The sequence below is a fragment of the Papilio machaon genome, chromosome 9 (genome assembly GCF_912999745.1).
Source record: "Papilio machaon chromosome 9, ilPapMach1.1, whole genome shotgun sequence".
Taxonomy (NCBI): Eukaryota; Metazoa; Arthropoda; class Insecta; order Lepidoptera; family Papilionidae; genus Papilio; species Papilio machaon.
Window position 1 is genome coordinate 293,876 of NC_059994.1, and position 24,414 is coordinate 318,289.

Genomic DNA, 24,414 nt, shown 5'->3' on the forward strand with positions numbered 1-24,414 from the left:
ATATATGGGGATAAAGTAAAAACAAACTTCCATTAAAAATCGTAATGCATTACGTTAAGGTCTAAAATCGTTTCGTTTGGTTTGTGTATAATTGGTCCCTTTGTTGTAAGTATATAGTGTGAATTATTTTTCTGTTACTGCAAAGTTCATTTTTACGAGTCGCCAACAATGAATGATTTATCAGCTGTCACTTTGTGCAAGTCGCGATGCAAATTAATAATATGTCCCGTTTCAAAGACCTTTAACCGACTTTCCTAAATAAATTTAATTCAAGAATATTATCAAAGATTAAATAAAACTTCTTAAAAATACTTGCAACAGATTATATTCAATTAAAGTTTAAAAACTTAACTATTCTCTTTAAATATATATTTCAATTAAAAAGTTTATTATTGTTAATTAAAAAATTATATTCCAAAATGTAAATGTACACAATAAAATTCTTCAGAATTTGGAAAGAAATTTTATTTTGTCTGGGTTAATTATTACGTGATACCTATTACTGAAATTTAAAACATAATTAAAAGGGACATAAAACACAAACAAATAACGCAAAGATAACGAACATAAAATATTATTTTAAAAATATTAAATCTGTGCTTACTTAAACTACATTCAATATTGAAGTTAATTTGAAAAGGGTAAGCGTGAAATATACATACAATTAGTCGGAGTCAAGAGATATGGCGGGACATAAAGCATCCTGTCTGTTGCAATTATCTGGAGACGATACAGCCTTGAACTGAGCCTTAAGGCTACCGACAGTCGCACTTGGAAGCTTCAAAACAGTATGTACATCCAAAGAATTAAATTCAATTCCCATTTAAAATAGAAGAGTATCGTATGAAATTTCACTTAAATAAATATCTTCGTGTGTGTACATTAGTTTAAATATACTTTAGTATTAATTATTTAAATTAGATTTATTTTACGTTCAAGATTAGAAGTCAAGCATTAAAACTATGTCGCAATTCAAAAAACAATATTGTTGAGAGCAGAATTAAACATTCTGCCAGAGAGGTGGATAATGGCCACTAAGAACCTTTGCCTTTTTAATTGTCATAAAAGAGCAAATCGCGCAGGAAGCCGAGGTGTTAACAACGAGATGTAATAGTTATTAGAGTTTTATGGAATTTTAATGTAAATATGTAAGTGATTTTTACAATGAAAATTGAGTATTTTCAAATATAGCAACATAACCACAGTTAATTTAATATTATTAAGTAGCAGTAAGTAGTAGTCTTAACTTGACTTTTTAAATAAGTAATTTGGGGAAAAGGTAAGTAAGTTAGTAATCAAGGCATTTACAATATTACAAGTGTTAAAATTCATTTAAAGGAATTAATGTAGAACCAACAAGCTCGCGTGCCCGCAGAGTTGGCTCGAGTGTAATTAGCGGTTGACCAACACATATTTTAACCTTAAATCCTCAAGTGTAAAGGCGGTGACACACTAGCAACATTAACTATATTAACTCAGAAATAACTCACGTAAGTAAACAAAATGATAACTATTAATTAATAATAGAATAAGTGTATAGTGCTTATAATTTAATAAAGGCAATGTGCAATAATAATAGTAAAAAAGTTTAAATATTTATTTCTTAATTTTTTTCCAGGTACATTTAGTATGTAATTCAATTTTAACAGGTATTAAATACTCTAAAATGATAGTAAAAAAAAATCTTTTTTACTTTTTTCAGTCCTAGTCTATCGCAGTCTTTACATTTCGCTACCGGCTCATAGGCGCCAAAAGCCGGCTTGTCTGTCAGGTGGTGCAAAACGGTAGCTCGTTGATAAATCACATCATTTAGTTTAAATTATAGTCGGTTTGATGGAGGAAAGGATTGAATATTTATCTGGCCTTTATCTTAAATCATTAATATTTCTTTTACGTACAAATTATTACTTAAAAAGCAATATCCATTATGACGGACCATTCATTCATGTTACCGCAGATGTTTTTGAGAACCGCTAATTTATAAACTGAAACTAAAGTAGGAATATAACATTAAAGTTATATTATATATTGTAATATAAAGAATTAATATATGTATTTATAATGTATGTATTGAAAAAAAGACCTAAAATCATCGATATGTTGCAATGGTTGGTTTACAGACGTTATAGTATACAAGAAGCTATATGTAAAACAAAAGAACTCATATATGTGACTGATAATAATATATGTGAAGCCTTTATTACTCGCACCGACCATCTGGAGGCTTGCATCACCAGACATAATACTATTCACATTTTAGAGCGACTCGGAATTTCAAACGAGACACAGCGCTAAATTTTTGGAATCGGAGCACACCTCCGCTTGTTTTGCTTCACCCGTAGAGGGCTCACATGTTTATAAAGAAATTTGTCCGCAAATACCCACGAGCCGCTGTAAATGTTGAATCTTGTTATACAATCATCTGCCATTGTGTACTAAAGCCTCTATAAACTATGTAAAATGTTGCTTACGAAATATCTGACACTTTAAGTTGTCATCAAGTTATTTAACTTATTTGTTCAGTGAACTTTATTTTATATTCTTTTGTTTTTTGACCAAAAATAATACTGCAATATACCCATTATTTTTGGTATTTATTTTATAATCCAACCTATTTTGCTGCACCTTTTAAAAGTTTTTAACGAAATTAGTTAAATACCATTTTTTGGAAGATTAATGTTTTGGACAATAACAAGTTTTAAACAAAGTCGTATGTAACATTGACCATAAATTTTAATGTCAATTAGTTATATTTGTTTCGATACATTAATGCACACACTTAGCAACTTCCTGCGATCTATTATAGTGATCAATCTTTCTAGACATTACTATCAAATAATCAATTACACATAGCTAATAGTGTCATTAAGTAGGATCTAGTAATTCAAGGCACAACTTTCGGTGCGTTTGAACAGTGACCAGTTTCGCAATCAATATGAAAGAAGTTATTTCTCTGTGTCATGTCTAAAGAAATTTTTCAAGTACGCGCCCCTGTAATTTTTGCAATCTTGACCGATCGATAATTTTGTACAATATATAAGGGACCAGCCAGTTTCGTGACCCATCAGTTGGACCCCAGACTTCACATCTACCACAATGAAATACTTCGTAAGTGTTTATTTAGTATTCAAAGTGCAGAATTTAATTAATAAATCACATAGTCAGATGCTTTTGCTAATCTAAAGAATAAAAATTTCATTTGAAAATATGTTTGAAGACGACGTATCTTTAAATTTAAAAGAAAAACGAATTCAAAGGTTCTAACTAAAGGTTGAGCTCCGAAATTAATCATTAAATTTACTCTCACGACAACTGCTTTTGCATGTGGAATTATTTTTTTTACAAATTGCAGATTTTGAGATCAGAAATTGATTATTAAAGACGTTCGCAAAATTGTTTTTGCTTCTTATATTTTTAACAAATTTAGAATAAATGTAGATTTTTTGATCTATGGCGGAAAATGTTAATACAGTTGTCTTTTAAATTCAGATAATTAAGATTAAACCTCTAATATTTGTGCGATATTTAAGTTAATTATCATTTTTCTGTATTATTTATTTCAGATCCCCATTTTGGCTACCATCGCCTGCGCAACAGCAGCTCCCGGCTTCCTCGTAGCGCAAGAGCCTGATTATTACCACCTTCCTTTAGCAAAGTCTACCTTTACATCGAGCAGCCAAACGGTTGACCACGGCAGCACACACGTCATTCATCCACTCCCAGTGGTCCACACTGCGCCACTGGTACATGTACCGATGTCGATCAGTACTCAGTCGCACGAGCGCACATCGTACCACGCGCCCGCTGCCAAGACCACGGTGACGAACAGCAAGCAAGTGGTCAATCATGGTGGCACCGCGGTCTACCACGCCCCCGTGGTCTCCCACGTGGCTCTTCACTCCTCCCCACTAGTGTACCACTCGTCACCACTGGTTACCTTCAAGACTCCAGACTCTGCAATCTCTCACCACAGTTCCACAATCCACGAGACAGTCCCAGTCGTGAATTCATTACCATTGTACGCATTGCATTAATTTATTGTTTCTAGAAATATAATTTAATCATTATTTATGGTATTTTATTAGATTTTTTCCCTTTACTAAGTCCTTTCCATTGGAGTTTTCATAAAAACGAACTCATTTGATTTATTAACATTTCATTTCGTTACAAATTCTTTAAGTATTCAGAAGGATAAGTAAGATAGGATTCCATTTAATAATAAGGTCACATAATAAAGCGAATTATATACCTACTTATGTTTTTTCGTCAAAGAATCTTAAAAAATAGGAGTCAATTTATTACAAAGTAGCTGAAATAAATACGTAATTTTATATCTCATCAATACAACATGATTCTAAACTATAGTTGATGAATTTTGGAAACATTTTTAATTGTCCAAATAAACTTCAACTTATGCTAGAACTAATTAATCCATATCCTTTATCAATTACATTTATAATTATAAAACATATTTCGTAAACACTACTCAATAACACTAAAGTGTTGCAAATTGAATGCTCACTTCATTATTTTTTCAAGTAACGCGTTTGACAGTGTTACATTTATAATTAACAAATCGTTACAGTTACATACGCTCATTACATTGATTGATAAACAAATCAAAATTGTATTAACGATATCAGTGACATGCGATAGAAACAAATCGGTTGTTAAGTCGGCTCATTTGCATTACGAATTGGCAATAATTTCATAACCTCGGTAACTTTTTGTCAAACTATAAGTTGTACAGACTTACGTTTAAATGACGTAGTATTTTTGAAGTTCCTTCACACATTTTCGGGTTTATAAAAAAGAAAAACTTATAGAGTCCAGAGACGATAAAGTAACCACAGTCTCAACAGTAACAAATAACAAAAGATTTATTGACCTTCAAGATACCATGCAGACAACACATAATTTCTGCGGTCGTGTTGTAATAATTAATTTCGAAATGATTTATGACGTCACATGATTGTAGAGATGTAACCGATGGCTACCATCATATGGATTACGACACAGAGTTATTATTATCTGTGGTCTCAAGGCTCAGTACGGCCGAGGATAAGCAACTTCTGGACTCGTCGACCTTTAGCTATTTTAGATCAATTAAATTGATTTCACCATTATTCATTGCATTCATAACTTTAATTGTTGTTAAGTATTAAATCATTCAACGGGAATTTTCAAATACGAACTTTCAGTAGGTATTCAATTTAATATTTCCAATAAAATATAAGTTTAAAAGATGTAATACATTAAATAATAAGTCACATTTGTATTTTTTTCTACTGTAATCAAGGCTTAGTGGAATTTGATAGTTTAACAAGAAATAAAGATATCCTATTATTATCATTCAAGTTTCTTAAATCTTTTAATCGGCAAGGATTATTAAATAAACCTATAAAAATGCAGATGTTATCAGAGGAGGAGAGGCGACGAGATGTCGAGATTGCGATCTTATGTACATGTTAATATCGACGTTAAGTAAATAAACCAATTAACGACATCATCCCGAAGCTTTTCGCAAACGCAGATGTAAAAAGTGATACGACAGACAGGCATGTCCAATTTATGCGTAATGCTTATGTGATGACTTTGACCGGTAGAGTTACCACACGTTATGTTAAAAATAATTTTTGTACATGTACATTTCAGGTGTGTTCAGGTTTCGACTACAGGAACATGTATTAAGACATGTTAATGTCTGTGTTTTTTCAAGAAGTATCAGTGATTGTAGGTTTAAAAAAACTACACTACATTATTAGGCATAAGAGATGTTAAAATAAACGATTATATTTTTGAGAAAAGGCAAACATAGAAATTATAATTTTTACATTAATTTAACATCAATTGAAATATTAAAAAAAAAATATTTTCGAGATATTCCAAAGTAATGGTGATCCTACTTACAACCGTTGTAAAAAACTTGTCGTTTTAAAGTACTACACGCTGCGCTTACGCATTTCAATTTCACTCTCCGTCAGACGGATCCGTCAAAGCCTTCGTCCATTAATATAAATGACAACGTACGCGCAATAACCTTATTTTTGCGCCCTAGTTAATTTTTTAGGCAACTTCAAGTAAAAACATGTAGGTTAAGTAAACTCATTTAATTAAGTAAAGGTTATTTTAAGTTTCTAAAAGTGCAAGGTCGAGTAATAAATTGTTGCAAATAAAATGAAAATAAAATTTTACGTTTTTTTTACCATATATTTCTCGTATAGTGTAATTTACTTCAAACAGATGAGAACACAAGGATATGATATCAAGATTTTAAAGAAAACAGGTATAATTTAGCAAAGTTTTAACGTGGTAAGACGAAAGCCAGCTTTGATAGCTCCACTGCGTGAAAACTAGGGACCAGAGACGTCTATAACGCCTAATAAAGGAATATTGTAGTACATGTACATAGAAAAATTCATATTGAATTTAAAATGCATACTCGGACAGGAAGACGCAGATAATACTTGTACAAACCAACTTGTTTACAACAAAATAGCTCAAATGTTAATACTTCTTTTAATAAAAAACTGTGTTATCCGAAATGAAATAAAACAATTTATACGCTTTGTGATCTGGTTATAGTAAAATTAACTCTACATCTTGTATACTATGTGGATGAATTAAGATTGATTATTACAATTACGTAAAACAGTTTTAAAGTATCTCAAAATTATTGATCAGTTATTGGTGACTTCATAAATGAAACCTTGAACGAAATATAAAAAAAATCGAATCAATCGATACTTAATGAAGTAATTAACTAGCCAACTCCTTTCTCGTACGCAATATGGTGATGTTAATCATAAATAAAATTACACTATATTATTACTTATAGTGAATTGAATCGATCGAAAGTTCCAGATACAGATAGCTGAGGTATTTCACCAATAAGGTTATATCGGAAAGTTAAGGAAAATAACAGATAACATTGAGAAATATTATGCATGTTCGAGTCACATGTGATTAAATAAATATTGTATATCCAAATATTAAGTGGAGCGGAAATGTTTTCACGGCCGGGTTATAGTGACGGAAGCAGAGCTTATCTGAAACGAAAACCTTCAATGAGAACGACATAAAACAAAACAGTACAAATGTATGAGTAATTTAAATAAACTTGATAACAAATACTTTAAGTTAAAATGAACAATAAAATTAGATTCATAAAAGTAACAATAAATCTATATTAGCATTTAAATCTGTTTCTGTTTTTAAAAATTCTCCAAAAACAAGGTAATGACTTTTTGAGATGAGATGACGAGAAAAACTTGTCTTATACATAAATAATGATGTCTTTTAAATGATTATTACATAACTATTATTAAACAGATTCATACGTAGTTTATCTAATTCACGACGATCAATCAACAAACAAATATCATTTAAAAGCATTTATGACACGAGAACACACGATAACAACCGGTCGGGAACATATCTCGCGTCGTGCCGTGTCGGTGATCTTGGCATCGGCCCACAAACCCACTTGAGGCGCTATTGCTTATATATTTATTTATTCATTATATCCCAACCGCTACAGCCTGAAGGCAGCCTCCGATGATCGAATGACAAAGCTCAATGGATGCGGCAATGCAGATATTTCTTTAATATGTCAATGTCAACTTAAAAATATTACTGAAACAATTTAATTCTTTGAGCGATAGAAAGCTGTGATCAAAAAACCTTGGCTTTATTTTACCACAGCGAAATCTGATTAGATTGATATGTTCTGGATGATGGATCTGGTTATATATGTTTAAATGTGGTGCCAGAGTGCAACAACCTATCACATACAATGCTCTAATGAAGAAAGTAAACAATCATTTGTACGGTTCTAACAACCAAAATACTTGTCGTTATGGTAAATTATTTAGTTTTTCGAACGTTAAGACAAAATTTATTTCGATACAAACGCCGCATCCACGAAAGCTCTTACTACGTTACATTCGTACATCGTTGTGCGCGCTTCAAGTACGTTCGTTGCATGCGTTTATTGTGAGGTTTCGGCAGGACCAGTATATATATACCGGACAGTGGCCAGTATTTATTAGATAATTCGGCCACTCCAAGTCGTACACAACTTGTGATAACCAAACAAATAAACAAGCAACAATCAACATGCAGGGATTCGTAAGTTATCTTTACATTGCGTTAGAATAACAAATTATCTTAATACTCGTATTACTGTACATCATAATTCTATAATTCATTTTTTCATTTCTTAATAATTTAGGAGTATATTACTATTTCTGTTCACTACAAATTAAATTAAATTCATGAATTCTATTCAAATTTTTTTTGCAATTTTCAGATTGTCTTCACCGCTCTCCTGGCTTGTGCCGCTGCGGCCCCTGGCCTTCTCCTGGCTCACGAGACACCTGTGGTGGCAGCGGTCCATGCCGCTCCAGTCGTCCACGCTGCTGTACCAGTAGTAGGCGCTAAGACTACCATAACCAAGAGCAGCCAGGTCGTCAACCACGGAGCCGTGGTTGCCCCAGTCGTTGTTAAGACCGCCGTGCCCGTAGTACATGCTGCCCCAGTGGTCACCGCTGTACACACTCCGGTCGTCCACGCAGTCCACACTCCGGTAGTCCACGCCGTCCACACCCCAGTCGTGATCAAGACCGCGCCCGCCGCGATCGCCCACAGCAGCTCAGTTGTCCATCATGGTGCCGTAGTCAAGGCCGTCCCTCTAGTCGCTGTCCATTAACTTATACCAACCTACCTTTATTTATATCACCACGTAAAGTAATAAATCAATTACCTCCAAAAATTTGTTTTTTTTTTTCTGAGAAAAACTTAACACTATTTTAATATTCTTTGTTTTACAATTCCGTAATTCATAAACTGCATGTATCTTTACCTCAAATTCAAGTAATTTTGTATTCATCTCTGACTATCCTGTTATAAGATAGACGTTAAAAATACTTTGGAATTTTATACACTTACAATAAGTCAGTACTCGACTTTGATTACATCATACCTCAACTATGTTGGCATCTACAAAGTTCTTTAAAGAGCATATAGATACAATCTACAATAATTACAGTTTAGTTGAATGGACGTATCAGATTATCTTTTTAAATCTATTCGTTATCATGTCCGTGCAAAGGTTGTGCAAGTAATTTTAAGATCCCAGAGACCGCTCAGTATCTCATATTCAAGTATTTATTTGACAAACTTGTGTAGATTCATGCATTTCAGATATTTTATAGAGTAAGAATATACTAAGATTTTCTGAAAACAAGTAACTTGTAATTTTGTTCCAATTTTTTTTATTAATATTGGAAAAGTAATAATGTACACTAATTCAATAAAAAGTGCGTAATAACGTTTTTAATAATATTTTTAATAAAAATAGTTGTTCAAAGATTGTACAATCTGAAATAATTCACTCTATATCTGTATTCGCGGGCAATTCGTACAAAATTCTGGTCAAAGTAGAAGTCTTGGTTAATCTACATTACTGAGAACGTGTAAATGAGAGCTACAAGGAAAAAGTGATTTTAAATATTCAATATGGTCAAGTAGTCGCAGATATATGTTTAGACTAAGTAGAAAAAATTGCACTTTACTATTTTCTAATTATTAATCAAAATGAACACAAAAAAAATAAACAAAGATCACTAGCAAATAGTTTTTAATAAAACAGCTTTTAGGTTTTAATTCCGGTAAATTCTAGTATTCGGCATAGTAATTAATTCATATACCTCTCTATAGGAGACTATAAGGCACTAAAGTTTTGAAGATTTATGTACATACGTATACAAGACATACGAAGAGCCTAATATATATTCATATTTGGTTTATACAACGATTCGTTAAGCATAATTTTTAAAATTCACCCGTACTAACTTATTATGGTTACTTATTTAAAAATTAAACCCATGGCAAATATTTTGACGATTTTGTAACGAGTCTTTTCTCGTATATTCAATCTATCTTAAGGCATTGATTGCGCAAAGAATGAACTACGTCGTACGCGAGTTAAATATCCGATCACATGTTTTTAGCAGGACATTCCTTACCATGTTTAGATTACATTGGTACTAAGATAGGATTTAGGCACGCGACAAATTTCTGTCTCAAATATATAAAAGAGACACATACGCGAGTCATTCAGTCGATAGTGAATTTATCCTCCATTCGGTTTACTGATTTTGTGACAAAATGTATCGTTTGGTGAGTATTTTATTTACCACTACAATCAAATAACTAAAATCACATACGTCACATTTTACGCCAAGAATACAAAGTGTAGTGAATGAAGTTTCATATAAAACTTTCACAATTAATTAAACCAAATGAATAATTTACTCATTTATTGTTCATGATAATTTTTCTATCGGAACTATCAAAAAAATTAACAAGACTATCTGTTAACTGGTTTGTACTCCAAATATTAAAATAATCTTTATCAACATTAGATTTATCATTGTAAATAAACTATAAACTTTACAGCTGGTCCTAGCAATTGTGTTCTCGGTGCACGCAGCGCCGGCGCCTAAGCCGGGCCTGTTCCATCCTTTGCCTGTCTATCATCACTCTGTCTTGCATACGCCGATCCTGCACTCGCATACGTCTGTCGTACACACACCAGTCGTGCATCACGTCAGCTACCATCCAGTGCACACTTCGGTCTGGCACGCACCACTAGTACATGCCCCACTGCATTCCCATTGGTGGTGAAAAGCACCAATGAATGTTTTTTTCTTCTCTATTTTATTTTATGTGTATACAACAAAACGTCGTGTTTAAATATATAGTTCTTAAATTATGTATGTACGAGTACTTCATATTTAATTTAATTCATAGTATTATATAATATGAATAATTATAATGCCTGTAAGTACTGAAAATAACTATTTTCGGTAGAGGTCTATATACATATTAATTAAAAATATTAAAGTTTAATGTACTCAATATTTTATCTCCTTGGTTCACGTAAATACACTCTACAAATATATAAAGTCAGAAATTGTCGTAAACTATGCTTCCTTTAAAAGTGAAATGGTATGCAATATATACGGACAAAACCGGGTGAAGTAATAATATGTTAATAGCAAAGTTAAGTCAGCTACAAACTTGATAATTTTAAACATACCAAGTGTTGTGACAAAGTTTGTTCCCTAATGTATTTCTAACTTTGTTACTTTAACTTTAATGATTAAATTAAAACTTCCTATTATTTAGACACAATGGGTTCAATAACGCTTTGTTAAGACATTATTTTAATAAGTGTTATATTGAAAAAAAAAAACATATAAGTAGTACTAGTCTGTATTTATTTACTTATGTTAAACCACATACGTATCGTGTTATGTTATTATTATAAAAAAAAATGATATATATTTACATATTTGATATATATTTACGTAGTATATGCAAATTTTTTCTTTTATGTATAATTTCATTTTAAGTTATATAAAATGCATGAATGCTAAGTTATGATACAAAAACATTATTTTATGTAATTTTTTAACTATTAAACAACTATTCAAAGAATAGATTCCAAGTTTATATAACGTTAAATACAATCAATCAAAGTGGCGCTGGAGGCAATAATCATATCACAGTATTTGAGGGCGCCACTGTCGCGATCTGTCTTGTTTAGTCTTAATTAATGAATTCGCTCGAGCCCGGCCTATCTGTGTCACTTCTGACCTTCTTGTCCGAGAATACCTAATTCTCAAGTCTGTAGGGAATTGTTTAAATGTAACTTATATGAAGATATCTGTTGTCTACAAAGTACATCACACATATATACTGAAAATTCGTAAAAACAAAGTCACTTGATAGGCTTCTAAATGTCTATAAAATAAAATAGACATTTAGAAATAATTAAATTGAAGCTTTGTATATAAATTTATTTTTAAAGATACTATATACTTATTACTATATCCTTAATATAAAATTTTATTTGTTTGTTTTATTTTATTGACTGCAAATAGAGAGTGACAACGCCTGCAATATTAATCATAGCAACAAAGATTATTTATTTAACCACTTTTCTCTAAACCTTTTATAAAAATAATACTTACTAGACAACCAATTGAAATAATAAAACCTTTTAAATAATTTGTCCATATATTAACAATCTTAAATTCCATAGTAATAAATTAAACTTCTTAATCAAGAAAACAATCAGAGTTACTTTCGTAAGCAAGTGAATTTATTTACTCTAAGATACTTCACTTGAAGATTCCACTCTAATATAATATGAAAACTTGGCGGATAGTTAATTAAGACGCGGTGGCTGGGACATTAAGGTATTAAATGTCTCGTAGGTATATTTTGATTTATTCCTTTACAACAAAAGCGCTTTTAAATACAAACTAATTTTCATTTAATTTATACTATAAATTAAATACATTTGCAATATGACTATTTGTATTTGTTCTCTTTCATGTGTATGTTGTTGGTGTGTCTTAATAAATAAATATGACAAGTTATTAACACTGATAAGAGTCGTTTACTAAGGTAGACACTGAGTGTAGATCTACACTAAATGAAAATTTAAGTTATAAGTCATAATCTAAAGAAATAGTAGTTGTTTTCTTAATAAACTTTATGAAAGAATTATAAAAATAAATTAACTATCGTTTAATTCTCACTCAATGGTTACTTCCTCGATTTGTGAATAAATCAGATTTCCTTATTACTAAAACATCTGAATTTTCCCTATTGTTATGTCGTAATCTATTGTTTATTTTCCTAACAAAGTAAATTTTCTTCATTTATCTGCAGTTATAAAGGTCTATTGGCACTTGGGTAAATCACACGGTAAGAGAGTTTTATTCAAGATGGATTATTGCTTATTAATTGTAAGTATTTTTTCATTTTTATTTTGATTTACTGTATTGTAGTGAATTTTTAATCTATTATAATCTTTGGTACGTTATGGTACACATCTTTTCCGAACATCCTGTAGTTACAGAGCATTGAGAAATGACTAATATTGATTACTATTTAATGTTTTAAATTAATTTGTTGTTATAAATATTTTTCATAATAAAATAAAATAAAATAAGCTTTCTACAAACATTCGAATTGCCGCCGATTTATTTCTTTCTAGGCAGGTCGTTGACCCCGGAATCTTTTGTCAGCCAAAACTAATATTTGTCCAACGACGAATTATTAGCTGCCAGATACAAATGTATTGTCCGATCAGATACCAAAGAGTATGCTGATTACAACTTCCTAAGATCATGCGTGTTTACAAGAAAAAGTAAAAAAAAGTCAAACGTACTGATCAAAAATTTTACTCTTGGTATACATAAAAACCCTCTACAAACGTTATTCTTTTCTTATTTTAGGTAATAGTGTGCCTCGCGCTACCTTTGCCACAGACATCATCAAAACCCATAACAATCTACACATCGGAGCCGATAAAACTGGAACAAGTGATTAAAAAAGAACCCGAACCTAAGACCACTGAGTCTCCCATGCACGCCTTCATCCATGCCCTCATGACTGCGAAGCCGGAAGAAAAGAAAAAGCCGGAAGCGCCCGCGCCGACTGTCCTGCCCTACTATATGATATATCCATATTACGGTTTGCTAGCTATGCGACCAGTACCAGTGGAACCTACCCCGCCGCCTTTCTTCTACAGAATGAAGATGTTCTTTAATTTGTTCGGTTAATATCTGTAGTAAATATTGTTATTATTATTTATTTTTAGTGATTTACGGAACTGTTAAATTTAGTGTGAAATGTCGAAACAGTAAAAAGATTATTTATTAAAAAAACATTTTTTTCCTGTCCAAGTATATGTTTCATTTCGTAGCTACTTGTAGTATTTTATAATTGCCGCAAAAACAAAAAAAAATCTAACTTAATCTGCAAAATTTTGCCTCTAGAAAAAACGTACAACTACGATTATCTATTTTAACCTTACAAAAACAACCTAAACACTATTATTTTCAAACAATTACGTGATTTCACCTATCTAGAACATTCTATTGAAGCAATAAGGTAGTATTCTAAACGCTGCATATTGTTAGTGATTAGTTCGTTAGCCCTGACAATGAGAGGGTCAAATATTCAATACCTTTCCTCCAACTGCGATATTCCCTTGTTTTAATTAAGTCACGCGTAACTCAGGTATGCAGTCAAATAGTGTGCGTCATCTAGAACGTCTTTAATGAAAATTGCTTCTAAATTTGTATTTAAAGGACAAAAAGGTAATTAAAAAAGGAAAAAATACTTTTCTACGGCCATCTCTATGTTATCTTTCAGATGCTATTTTGTTATGATTGTGTTATGAACATAAGCTTTCATCACTATTTTGACTACGAGTATATTGTAATAAAAAAGATGTGTAATGCGTTTATTATACAAACATTAAAAGTGTCAGAATATAATAAGTGATCCGAGCACAAAACATATTTGTCCAGTTCACTCCATTGTAAGGAGTAAGGGGACATTGACCCCCAGCCGGACTATAAGTATTAACGATCTCACAAAAAACGATCAGTATAGGCTGAAAGAGGCTTTGATGATATCTGATATACTTTTTCTTACAAAAGAATTTCCATGAAATTTTCACAATGAATTTTCTGGACTTGATCGGTTATTTTTAATATATTTTAAAAACTTTTTTATACAAACATACGTTTACTTAAATACAGTTTATATACAGTGAATAAAATTTCAATGTCTGCATGTAAAAAAAAAATATTTCGTGTACTTGATGTATTTTCTAGACCAAGTTTAAAAATGTTTATCTATATGTCCGCATACGGCATTTGTTCCGGGTAAGTTTCGAAACGACTCAGCCGATTTTGTCTTGAATTTAATGAAGAAGAATAATTTCTAAATGAATATTTATAGTTTACAATGATAAAGTAATTATAAAAGTACTCGAGGAAATTAATAATTGTTTAAAGTAAAAGGACTCAATACAAAATCTCTCGATGGATCGTAAAAGGGTTATAAGCTCATCAAATTTGTTTTCGTTTACACAGGATACTGAATTTTACTCACTTATTTAGGTCACTTAATATCAATCATATTGTTTTAAATACGCCATTTGTATTAGAACAAAATACTTTTAAGATTATATAAAAGCATTTCTATTTGTTATCCTCATGAATAATTGAACAATATGATAATAAAAAATTACTTTCAATAGTACTGTAACAGTAAACAGGAATCCAAGATCAAGGCGTTCTCTCGCAGCGGTCGAATAGCAAAAATACTCGGTCTAGGCCGCAACTATAGAAAAAGGTCTATCATTTCTAGGTTATGTACTTTACGAAACAGATAAATGCTTAGTTACTTGTTAAAAATCTATAGTAAAATATTTAAAAGAATTAGTTATTACATGTGTAATTATTAAAAGGGAGAAGTTACTATTGTTTGCTTTTTTCGATTTTTATACTAATAGTATATGTTTGGAAAGTTTAGACAAAAAGTACATTATAAAGAATTGTGGAATGCAAAGAGATCGTAGCCCAGCAGTGGGACGATGTAGCCCAATAAAAAATAAAAAAGGATATACTTAACAGAAGTAAGTATAGATATACTTATCACTTTGGACAATTTTTATCATAATATTTCTAACAAAAGAACCAAGTACAATTTTATCCTTACTTATTTTTTCAATATCACAAAAAACATTGTAATCAAATATACTGCCGGAGGACGACATCTGTCTAACATCTTTACGTAATGAAAGAAAGCTTTTACGTTCAAGGTCAAGGGAAGTTAATTTAGACAATGGGCTGCACCTTTGCTGATCATTACTAAAAAATATATGGTAGTAATGAGTAAAATAATTATAGTACATTCCTTTAATTTGGCTCACAATTATGTCCTAAGCATCTTACCAACAACTGTGACAATGACCTTTTTCTTAGTCCTTACATTTACTATGGACCTTAAGTGTAGCGGCGCGGCACAAGGCCCGCACGGCGCCGACATCCTGCGACCATACATGTTATAATGGACCTCGTTATTCTCATACCTTTGCGAAATATTAATGCACTGAGCCTGGGACCTCAAAGACCACCGCGTTTAGAGATCCTTTTATAAAAACATATTTTTTTTCTCACTTATAAGTTTACGATTTATTTTAACTTGTAATTTTATTATGCTAGCCATATTCCATGTTTCAATACCCTAGCCATGAACTAAAAGTCCCAAAATTAACAACACAGGGCTTTGTTCGTATAACCAATAATGCCACACAAACACATAAATGAACGTAGTTTTTTTGTTGTCCGCTAAGGAGTCACTGGTTGTTATTTTATTTTTAATATTGTGAAAGTTGGTAAGCATAATTTCGCCCGAACTAAAAAAAAGTTGATAATTATACGGAACCCAGTTATATTGTTGCACAAATATAATTTAATTAAATGAAATCGTTTTGTAAAGTAGACAATAACAATAACATTATCAGTTATCTGGTCACAATCTGCATTTAACACTCGCCTTCCGTTTACTTCATAGCAATTATATCAATGTCACTTCCTTTCTGTTGCGATATTGTGTTACGACACTTTCCGATGACTATTTATCATTAAAAAAAATGTTTGACTAATACAGTATATTAACGAAGAAATGTTTAGACAGGAAAAATCTAATGCAACGGAAATACCTAAGTTATTTGAATTGTTTTCCTTTGTGTTAAAAAGTAATCAATAAAAGAAAAACTTAAAGAAGGAGTTTTCTACCGCAAGTTCAGAGTCTTGCGTATTCAAATTATCATTATTATGGCATTTTCATACGTCTTTTGTTTTGTAACCATCTATTAGTACAAAAAATCACTTTAAAACAGAATAACACAGTTAATAAATATTTCCGATTGATTTCCACGACTCCGTCTTCCGGTTGTGAGCATTTATGTACAAAGCACTGCGGAAGAAATACCGATTCATGTATGTTTTTATAAAATATTATTTTATTAAGTATAATTAACTGTCGCACGCGACTGCCGCGCGACATTAAAAAGACACTTAATAAGTAGCCTATGTGTTCTTCCAGACTATGTTCTACATCTGTGCCAAATTCTATTAAGAACCGTTGAGCCGTTCCGAAGATACCTTCAGACAAACATCCATCCATTCATCTAAACGACCCGACTCATATACGTATGTATTTTAAAAGAACTGTTCAAGAACTTGTTTCTACATCTGAAATAACATATTTCCAAAATTGCTTTTTTAGCTTCCAAAATAATTCATTTACGAATTGTTCTATGTTTAAGAATATGAACAAAATTGAATTTGCCGTCTGAATATGTGATGTACTTTTGTTTAATTATGTTACTAAACTAGCAGTTTCCCACGACTTCATCCGCGTGAAAATTGATAAAAATCTAGTAATAAAAATAACCTAATAAAAATCAGTTCAGTAGTATCAGAGTCAACAAACAAAAAATCCATTCTTTTCTCTTTATAATGTTATTACAGAAAAACAATTTCAAAGCGCACAAGGGATTGTATTGCACACCCTCTCAGGTTGCATGTTACAAAATATCCGCGTCGTATGTATGCAGCCTTAGACCACACTCGGACCTATAAAAGGGCTACATCTAGACGATGATTGTACAGTCACGATACATTCTTACAAACAACCACACAATTTAATAAACAAGATGTTCAAATTGGTAAGTGTATTTTTTTTTTTATTTCAATAATATTGTACCATAAAAAAATCCAATGTTGCAAATTGAATTCAATTTTAATCTCCTCATTACAGTGTTAATCTATTTTAGTAAACATCAATAGATCTTGTTCACAGGAAATATACGAGAGAACTAGATACTTTGGCACCTAGTAATAGCAATTTGACAAGTTTCTATTAATTTCTTTGTTTTTGTTTCCTGCTCTAACAAAGAGTAAATTAGAGTTAAATAAATATACCAGTGTAAAAATAATATAAACGGTTATTCCAAACAAACTAGTAGTGGTAAATATTCTAAAAACACTTTTGATTTCTCTATACGTATGAATATAAAAATTGTCTTAATGAAAAATAAATACCTGTTGAACTCTTTTCTATGACACTATAAAAATACAGATACTTAAGTATTTTGTACCCTGACATATTTTAGAAATACATAAAAACAAAAAAACTAACATCTATCTAATTAAGTTTACTATAATTATTTCATACGTAAAAGTTTGCATGTGCATTTACACATAAGTATGTCAAGAGGTCATGAAGTTACACATTTAACTCTCTTCGTATGATTTAATACGAGTTAATAGCAAAATGGGCAAGGCGAAGCGCCATCTGTCATCATTAATATAATTCCTAATTGATTGATTAAGTCATTATCATGTCCATACTAGCACTGGGTGCAAAGTGCAGCTGAATAAATTAAATATTTTTAATGGAAAATCACAACCGTCAAAATTTTTATTTTCAGACGATCCTCCTCGCTATTATTGCCTATACCCAGGCCGGCATCATCGCGCCCGTCGTGCACCCCGTAGTGGCCCACCCCGTGGTGCACTCCGTCCACTCAGTGCACCCAGTCGTGCATCCAGTGGTGCACCACGCCGCGCCCATCGTGCACGCCCCGGTCGTACACGCCGCGCCAGTTGTGCCCATCGTGAAGCACACACCAGTCATAGCAGTACATCATTAATGTTACAATTAGAGATGCATTTAAATAAATATTTATAACATAAACTTGGGTTAATTATTACATTGACTTGATAAGCAAAAATCATATACAATTTACAGGCAAGGTAAAGGCCCTGGAAACGTATTTCTATTTGCAATATTAATCTTGATATTTAAAATTTATCTCAAGGTTACAATAAACAATTGCTCTTAGGACCATCGTCCTTGGTTCACTAGGCCGGAACGCCGATGTGTTTGACATTGAACGAAACGCAGCTCTCAAATATTTGCAACGATAACGTAAATGATCGCTTCCGTCCCCGGACTGGGGCTAGGATTAACGGAAACCGAACATAAACAAGGGTCCTGCCTTACCATAGTATTAAAATAAAGCGTATCTTCAAGGATAATTACCAAGGGGTGAACAGTAATAGGTGCCGGGAGTGCAGCCTATCGTCGTAATGGGCTTTTTGTTGAGACTCCCGGAGAGTTCCGGTTCGTATCGTCCTTGATTGTTAAGAACTTCGCTCCTTGTCAAAGTTAACCGACCGGCGTTTGAAGATGCCGTTTCCACGCTCGTCATTCTGCTTTAAGTGTTCCATTTAACGTCTTCGGTGACTTTATACCCATCTGAGTATTTTGATAAACCTAATTATTTATTTCTTTTTTTTTTTAAAACATTCACACATTTTAAACTTTTACCGCTGATGCTCAAAATTTTTTTTTTCTTAAACAAATTGCCAGAATAAAAATTGCTCTACCACTTATAAGGGTATATGTCGTATCCTTATTTTCGACTTTCTAAGTGCGATTAAGAATATACTCGTATTAAAAATAATAAGGTATCGTTATCTAATTGTAAAATCTAGTTACTTACATAAATCAAACATTTCTTTAAAGCAGAATGCACAAACCTTATTTATTGCCCTTAAATCATGGAAATATGACGAAAATCTACCTTTCTAGTCATCAAATTTTCTTCTATACAAGACCTAGACATGAAAAAAAGCTTAGGTTAGGCAAATATGATTTGTTTCATTTCTACGTTACGTCAAAACAACGTAAAAACATGACGTATAAATATAATAAATTTGTTTTGCTCAAACCACTGCTTCAATGTTTTTGAAGGTTTCTAGTTGTTATTGTTCCAGCGAAGGCTGTAAGTTATGGAGTCGGCAAGTTGCGGTGACGTATTAATCAACATGTTCCAAACTTGTTACAGTAACCATACCCTGGGGGTGACGTTCAGGGGTGCGTTACGCACGGACCTTGAATCAACTGCTTGAGGTTACATGGCTTATTTAGAGGTATAATAACGTTGAAGTAACTACATTAAAAAGATTTTTCTGTTCTTATTTTAATAAGGCGACATTTAGTGTTCACCCTCATGATTTGCAATATCGTCCAGTGTGAGACATGCGGATGTTTGTAAAGGAAATCGTAAGGAAACAATAATAAATAAAAAAAAACAAATTAAATTGAATATTAAACTCTAATTAATATTATTTCATTTTATAACCATATTAAGAAAATTCTTAATAAAAATTACGGCTTGTTTATTTTAAATGCGACCTTCGGCTGAACTCGTAACGATACGTGCCGGAATCCTAACGGGCCTACTTTATTCTACTTGGGGCAAGAGTAAAATAAGTGCTTAGCTTAACTTAACTCTTACGAGCAAAAAGTTTTTAGAAATCTTCTTCACTTCAGTAGGACCCAAAAGTTATTTCCTTTCGATACGATGTCAATTTCAACTTCAAATTATAAAGTGTCAGACCTTGTAATACTTCCGAGGTCATGAGGATTAAATATTAGTTGGTGTTTTGGATATCACATCAAATTTTTTAGACATGAGCAACAACATCTACTGCACGAATATGAACCAACTTGACCGGTGAAATTATACGACCACACAGAAGATAGACGTCTAGTGGAAGCAATTCCTATCCCACCCTTCAACACATTGTCATCTTTTTCTGAAAATGGAGGATAATTTTGAATAATTAAAATCCTTACACATATTATATACTTGCTGTATATAAGTCAGATGTAGATATATAGAAAAGCTCTGGCGGAGATTGAGGGCACCCCGCACAGTCAAGGCCGCGCTTTGTCTGCCTTGACGGATGGCACTCGTGTCGCCTACATACGTCACGCTCTTACGTGATATAAATGTAATACGTTATATACAGCTGTTTCGTAAATAACATTACGTGTATGACATTACTTTATAGTCCTCATTTATTAATAGGAAAATATTTATAATTGTACAAATAATTAGTGAATTTGGTTAATCTTCAAGGAGTTACTTTCACCATCTTTAAATATAGTAGAGCGCCTGTTAAAGGCAAAGATAAAGTAGCGTTGTTTGCAAGTTACTGCTCGTTCTTAAAAGTAGGCGCTAGCTATAAACTCATGAAAATACTTCAAAATAGTCCTTTACTATATTTTTAGTATAACTACATTGATCCATTAGTTAACTGTAAGATCGTTAAATGTACAAAAACTTAACTGTATTGGTTTTAAAATGATTAAAATTGTTGGAGACGTCTATGGGCAGCAGTCGCTTTGCTATTTTAGCAAGATCAGATATCAACTTGCTCGTTTGCCATCTTAAACTAAAGCACTCCCTTGTGAGTGAGTATTTATTGTCGAATGTCAAAACATCGAAACAGAAATATATCGACTTTAAGATGTGGTTAATTAGATGTATTATTAAAAATAGTATGAAAGTTATCAAAACAAAATTTTACATGTTAATAAAAACAATTAAAAAAAAAAGAGATTACTTTATTAAAATGAAATTAACAAAATAAATGTTAAGAAAAGAATTTAAAACTGCACAATGAACATTACAGAAACACAAAATAAAGATAGTAAACCGAAAATACCCAGTTTAAAAACAACTCGGGTAAATATTTCTAAGATTGTATTTATCCAAATCATATAACATTTATTTCGTAACAAATTACGATATCAGGAAAAACATAAAACATCTTCCCATAGCAAGAAGTCTTTATAAGTCGATTAATCAAAACCGCCAAACATTTTTTCCGGAATCTAGCTGATAAATTTTTGGCACGCGAGTCCTTGATTTGCGAACACCGCGGCGCATTATACCGTCGTTACCAATGGGCCCCATCACTGGTGGGTCAAGGCAAGGACCAGATATTCCGGCCTTGCGATTTTTTAGATCATTTATAGTGAATTTGAAATTAATTCAGAAACAAAATGGGGATCAATAAAATCAAGTACATTATAATATTGGCAAGATTTTAGATTGACCTTATAAATACAAAAATGCAATCAATTTTTCAGTAAGTGAAAGTTGAAATAAAGCTATCCTTTTCACAGAACATTAAATTATTAACTACTGAATAACTTATTAATATTATTTAAGAACTATTAGGTTACACAGCCAAACTCAAGTCATGAAAAAAACATAAGTAAGAGAGTTTGAAATTGATGAGCTGTCAGAACAATACTATATCAATACTCTACGTACAGCCTACGCTGTCATAGACATAAGAAAAACAATAGAGTTACCGAACTTGCTGTAGCATAATGCTGGCCACACACGTTGGACATCGAATACATGACTTTACATATCATAGTTTAACAAAACTATACAGCTATCGTAGAATTTCACAGCTGTGACTTTGACATAAAGAATGAAAGAAATAGAAACCACAATATATATTAATAAAGTGGAATTCCACGGTTATGTATACTTAAATTCATTTATGGCTGTAGGTTTTATCAGGTAAAAACCGTTATGCAAAACCTAACGTGTGTGACTTACATTACAGACTATCGATATCTTGAGAAGTATACAATAGCTTACGCAACCCGTGTGGTATCGGAGCGAGATAAATCTTGTCAATGGCCGAGACCTTGAGCCTGATACACATCTTAATTAATAGTCCCGCTGCCGCTCTATCAATTATATGGGCTTATTCTACGAAGATAGCAACTGTTTGTAGTTTACGAAAACAAAGCTCTTGAAATGCTAGTTAATTCTATTACAGTATTAGTAGTACTACTATGAATCTTGTTTTCTTGTTCATCAGTCAGCTGGTCCTAATTAGTCAATAACGTAATTGCTTTTAGTTTTTCGCGAACTTGGCGATTTCTTTTCTTTTCCATAAATTTAACAATTCCAATCGATTTTTACATGTTACGCATATTGTTTTCATGCAATATATTTCCCTATATACCTGTTACGTGATGCTTGATATCTAAATAGTGTACTGACCTGTCGAGTGAGACGGCGACGAGGCTGTAGACGGAGGCGGCGACGGACAATCCTTGCACGTACGGCACCGTCTTACACATAAGCCAACCCAGCACCCACGCTGCAACAATAAATACATCTTATTAACGTACACCTACTAGATTTGTTAATGCAAAGAAATAATACAGGTAAAGAGCATGTGAAAACAGAAATACGACAGAAAGGGAGATTAAATGAGAAAACGCTTTTATTTAATGTCTTAAGAGCTTTTATAACAAAATATCTTGCAACATTATAATCTTCACAATATTATTTTTGAATTAAACAACTACATAAAGAAGGCATTTCGGATCAATATAAGCTTTAAATCAAGTAAGTCGGCTTGGAAAAAGCATAGATCGCAGTCTCGTCGCACCTGAGCAACAAGTTCTCGAATCAATATTAACACGGCGGCAGCGGCTGCAGCCACAACTAGGTCAGGTCACTGTACCTGCGACCCGAGGCCTTGCAACCCTCTGCACCCGTCTCTGTCCCGAAACAGTACGCCTCATACCGTTGTCCCTCTCACCCGTGCCCTTGTAAAGAATTACAATACGAAAGGCGGAAACGATGAAGACGACTCTAATACAATTTGTGCTTTAAAACGTTAGCCAAAGCTACGGTATCGTTTGGTCTACTGAATGCATTTGAAGATATCGATTGGAAGTAAAACATTTGTTTGAGACAAAGCTTAGTATATCGTTGGATGTAATACTACTTGTACTGTCCGAGCAATCCTTGACCGAGGTATGTGGTTATGCTAACAGGTGAAATTAAAGTGAATTCCTATTATGTAATATTGAAAAAAAAATAGTTGAATTCTGCTGCACTCAAAGTCTATTTATTTATAGTGAAATTGAAGCGTTTTGTAAATTACAACATTTTAGAATAGCTTTAAAAACTACTCTCAATTGTTTAGATAAAGTAAATTAAAAAGAAAATTTTTTTTAATTTACGTTCATTTTAATACATTCGATCTTTACCTAAGCAAAAGATTTTTTGTCCAAGATGTTTCATGTCAGTAAGATGCGCATACTTTAGGTTCCAGAATTATGAAAACAAAAGTAAATTGTTTCTTGTTACCGTAGTACATACAGTAAGTCGCGGTTCCATTGCCACAACAAAAAAGGTTAGCATAAATTATGTAATTGGGACGTGAGAGAAGCAAACGGGCACCGGGCACAGGGCACCGCGGCGCAGGCGATCGATTTCATGATTCGAATACGATCGTGCGCGAGTTCAAACCCAGGTCAATAGCTACACAGATTTTTAAAAACCTCAATCAATAATGGAATTTAAATTCTGGATGTTAAGATGTAATTTAAGTTAATCCGCGGAAAACCGCAAATGGGAATTGCATCGCTTCCTAATTGATTTTAAAGTTTTAAGATGGATTTACAGGGTTTTAACTGATGTTATAATTTATATAAATAGTAGTCGCCGCATTTCCGTCCGCGCGGAATTAAAAAAAAACTTAATAAGTAGCCTATGTGTTCTTCCAGACTATGGCTTACATTGGTGCCAAATTTCATCAAAATGCGTAGAGCCGTTCCGGTGATACCTTC

The 24,414-nt window shown here is 32.4% G+C and overlaps 3 protein-coding genes across 3 annotated transcripts in view; 2 read left to right on the forward strand and 1 right to left on the reverse strand.

Annotated features, from left to right (window-relative positions):
* Window positions 1-24,414, reverse strand: part of LOC106711705 (neuropeptide SIFamide receptor) — a 58,052-nt gene that overhangs the window by 4,135 nt on the left and 29,503 nt on the right. The window contains exon 2 of the mRNA XM_014504086.2: window positions 22,832-22,931. Coding sequence (XP_014359572.2) covers window positions 22,832-22,931 — 100 coding nt within the window. The remainder of the gene's footprint in view (window positions 1-22,831; window positions 22,932-24,414) is intronic.
* On the forward strand, window positions 8,058-8,767 carry LOC106711707 (cuticle protein LPCP-23). The gene is made up of 2 exons (XM_014504087.2): window positions 8,058-8,130; window positions 8,312-8,767. Exons 1-2 carry the CDS (start codon window positions 8,119-8,121, stop codon window positions 8,708-8,710), a joined length of 411 nt encoding a protein of 136 aa, XP_014359573.2. The 5' UTR covers window positions 8,058-8,118; the 3' UTR covers window positions 8,711-8,767.
* On the forward strand, window positions 17,556-18,627 carry LOC106711708. Its single transcript, XM_014504088.2, has 2 exons — window positions 17,556-17,611; window positions 18,377-18,627. The coding sequence occupies exons 1-2, from the start codon at window positions 17,600-17,602 to the stop codon at window positions 18,596-18,598; spliced, it is 234 nt and encodes a 77-aa protein (XP_014359574.2). The 5' UTR covers window positions 17,556-17,599; the 3' UTR covers window positions 18,599-18,627.